The sequence below is a fragment of the Carica papaya genome, chromosome 8, assembly GCF_054855325.1.
Source record: "Carica papaya isolate Zhongbai chromosome 8, ASM5485532v1, whole genome shotgun sequence".
Lineage (NCBI taxonomy): Eukaryota > Viridiplantae > Streptophyta > Magnoliopsida > Brassicales > Caricaceae > Carica > Carica papaya.
The window spans coordinates 7,804,847-7,806,662 of record NC_142316.1 but is presented as its reverse complement, the minus strand read 5'-3'; the positions used below and the strand labels follow the sequence as shown (position 1 = coordinate 7,806,662).

General features: G+C 30.3%; 1 protein-coding gene across 1 annotated transcript; it reads right to left on the bottom strand.

Moving 5' to 3' along the window:
• Nucleotides 1-326: 326 nt before the first annotated feature.
• Nucleotides 327-737, bottom strand: LOC148240435 (protein DOWN-REGULATED IN DIF1 11-like). The gene has a single exon (XM_088210304.1). The coding sequence runs from the start codon at nt 735-737 to the stop codon at nt 327-329; it is 411 nt and encodes a 136-aa protein (XP_088066430.1).
• Nucleotides 738-1,816: the final 1,079 nt, after the last annotated feature.

The window sequence follows — 1,816 nt, the reverse complement described above, 5'->3', positions numbered from 1 at the left end:
TTCAATTGCCAAAGCCAGAATAAAAACATAAAAACTGAGGAAAAAGAAAAAACCAAAGCCAAATAAATATTTTCTCCATGAATTCATAAAAAAAAAAATTTAACCCTGTCCATTTGATAAAATTAAATTATTTTGCGACATATAACTTTTCAAATATTCTGATAAAACAATATGTCAAGGATATATCAATGTGCAACTTTGTAGATACATATATACCTTGCTTAAAGCTCTATACTTTATATGCTTGAAATTAAAATCATTATTAATAGTCCAGAAAAGTGAACAAATTCAGGAGAAATTATAAACTACAATTAATGTATTATAACTCATTTGTCAAGAGAGATCGGAGCATGGGCTTCCTTCCCGTAATTCGTTATGCAATAGTTCCATACTTCCTTGCTTTTGCTGTGGGCTACAGGTTCATATGCCTCTAACTGTCTCATTGACAAAACGACATCCACCAAAATATGGTGACAGTCTATCCCGGACTCTATTATTTTCAAACAACAATCTCGACTCACGTTGAGCTGATTTTTGGGAGCTAAAAGGTATCCCAGCACTTCAATGTTGCATCTCCCGTTAACTTTCTGGACGCAAGTTTGAAAGAATTCCTCATCGACTATATGATGCTCGGACTTGGGTGACGGGGCTATATCCTCTGAAAGTGCCGGTACAAAAAGCAGTCCTGCGGCGAAAAATAGTGCCAGAAAAGTGATGGAACAATCCAATTTCGCCATACTGGGAGCAAGGGAAAGTTTTCAAAATAGCTTGTGTACAATGGTTCTTCAATTTTAGAGATGAATTATATAGATGTTTTTTTTATAACGCTCACTATAACATATTAATTTAACATCTACACCCTCCTCCGTTAATTACATCCATTAATTAAGTTATTAATTTAAGATAGAAATTCAAATTTTAATAGTTAAACGAACTAATATTGACATACATATTACCTTATAAAAAATTAATTTCATATTTATTGGCTTTGAGGTATTTTACGTTCGATCCACGGGATTAAAATATTTGTCCAACCTTTCTCAAAGAGAAAAACAAAAGAACATATTTCTCCAATGCCTCAAACTACGAGGCAGGTTTTCCTTATTTGGGCAGGTTGATTGGACTCGTCAGCAAGTTAAGTGCGAAGTTTGTTATGGGACCTAGAATTTACAATAGTGCTAAAATTCAGTATGTACTAAAATGTTATTATTAGATTGAGTTAAATAGATCAATAAGAATATAGTAGTTTGATTTATTTTTCAATTTGTAATTGGAGGTCCTAAAAATTTTTATTGATTCCTTCCAAACAAAACGGATTGAGATTTTAAGATATGTATATTCTTAGATTATTGTTTTGTTTTGTTAATTCCGTATATTACATATTAAGTGAATAAGTATGGTTTACGAAATTTATTATTTAGTTTTGTTCTTATTAGGTTTATTTATTTATTTTAATTAAAAACATCATGTGAGGAAAAAAAAATATAGAATTTAATTTGAGCTGAACCGAATAAATTTAGATAGCGTTAGCGTTTTTTTTTTCTGGCCCTATTCGGACTGATTGTCTCCTTTTTAATATCAACAAACACCCATGAAATGCCATACATAACTTACTGTTTGAGTGTTAATTTTCTAATGATATTTTCTCCATGAATTCATAAAAAAAAAAATTTAACCCCGTCCATTTGATAAAATTAAATTATTTTGGGACATATAACTTTTCAAATATTCTGATAAAACAATATATCAAGGATATGTCAATGTGCAACTTTGTAGATACATATATACCTTGCTTAAAGCTCTATACTTTATATGC

Bases quoted from the DNA above. Each gene is read 5' to 3' on its own strand.
- LOC148240435 (XM_088210304.1), bottom strand. From the start codon at position 737: ATGGCGAAATTGGATTGTTCCATCACTTTTCTGGCACTATTTTTCGCC.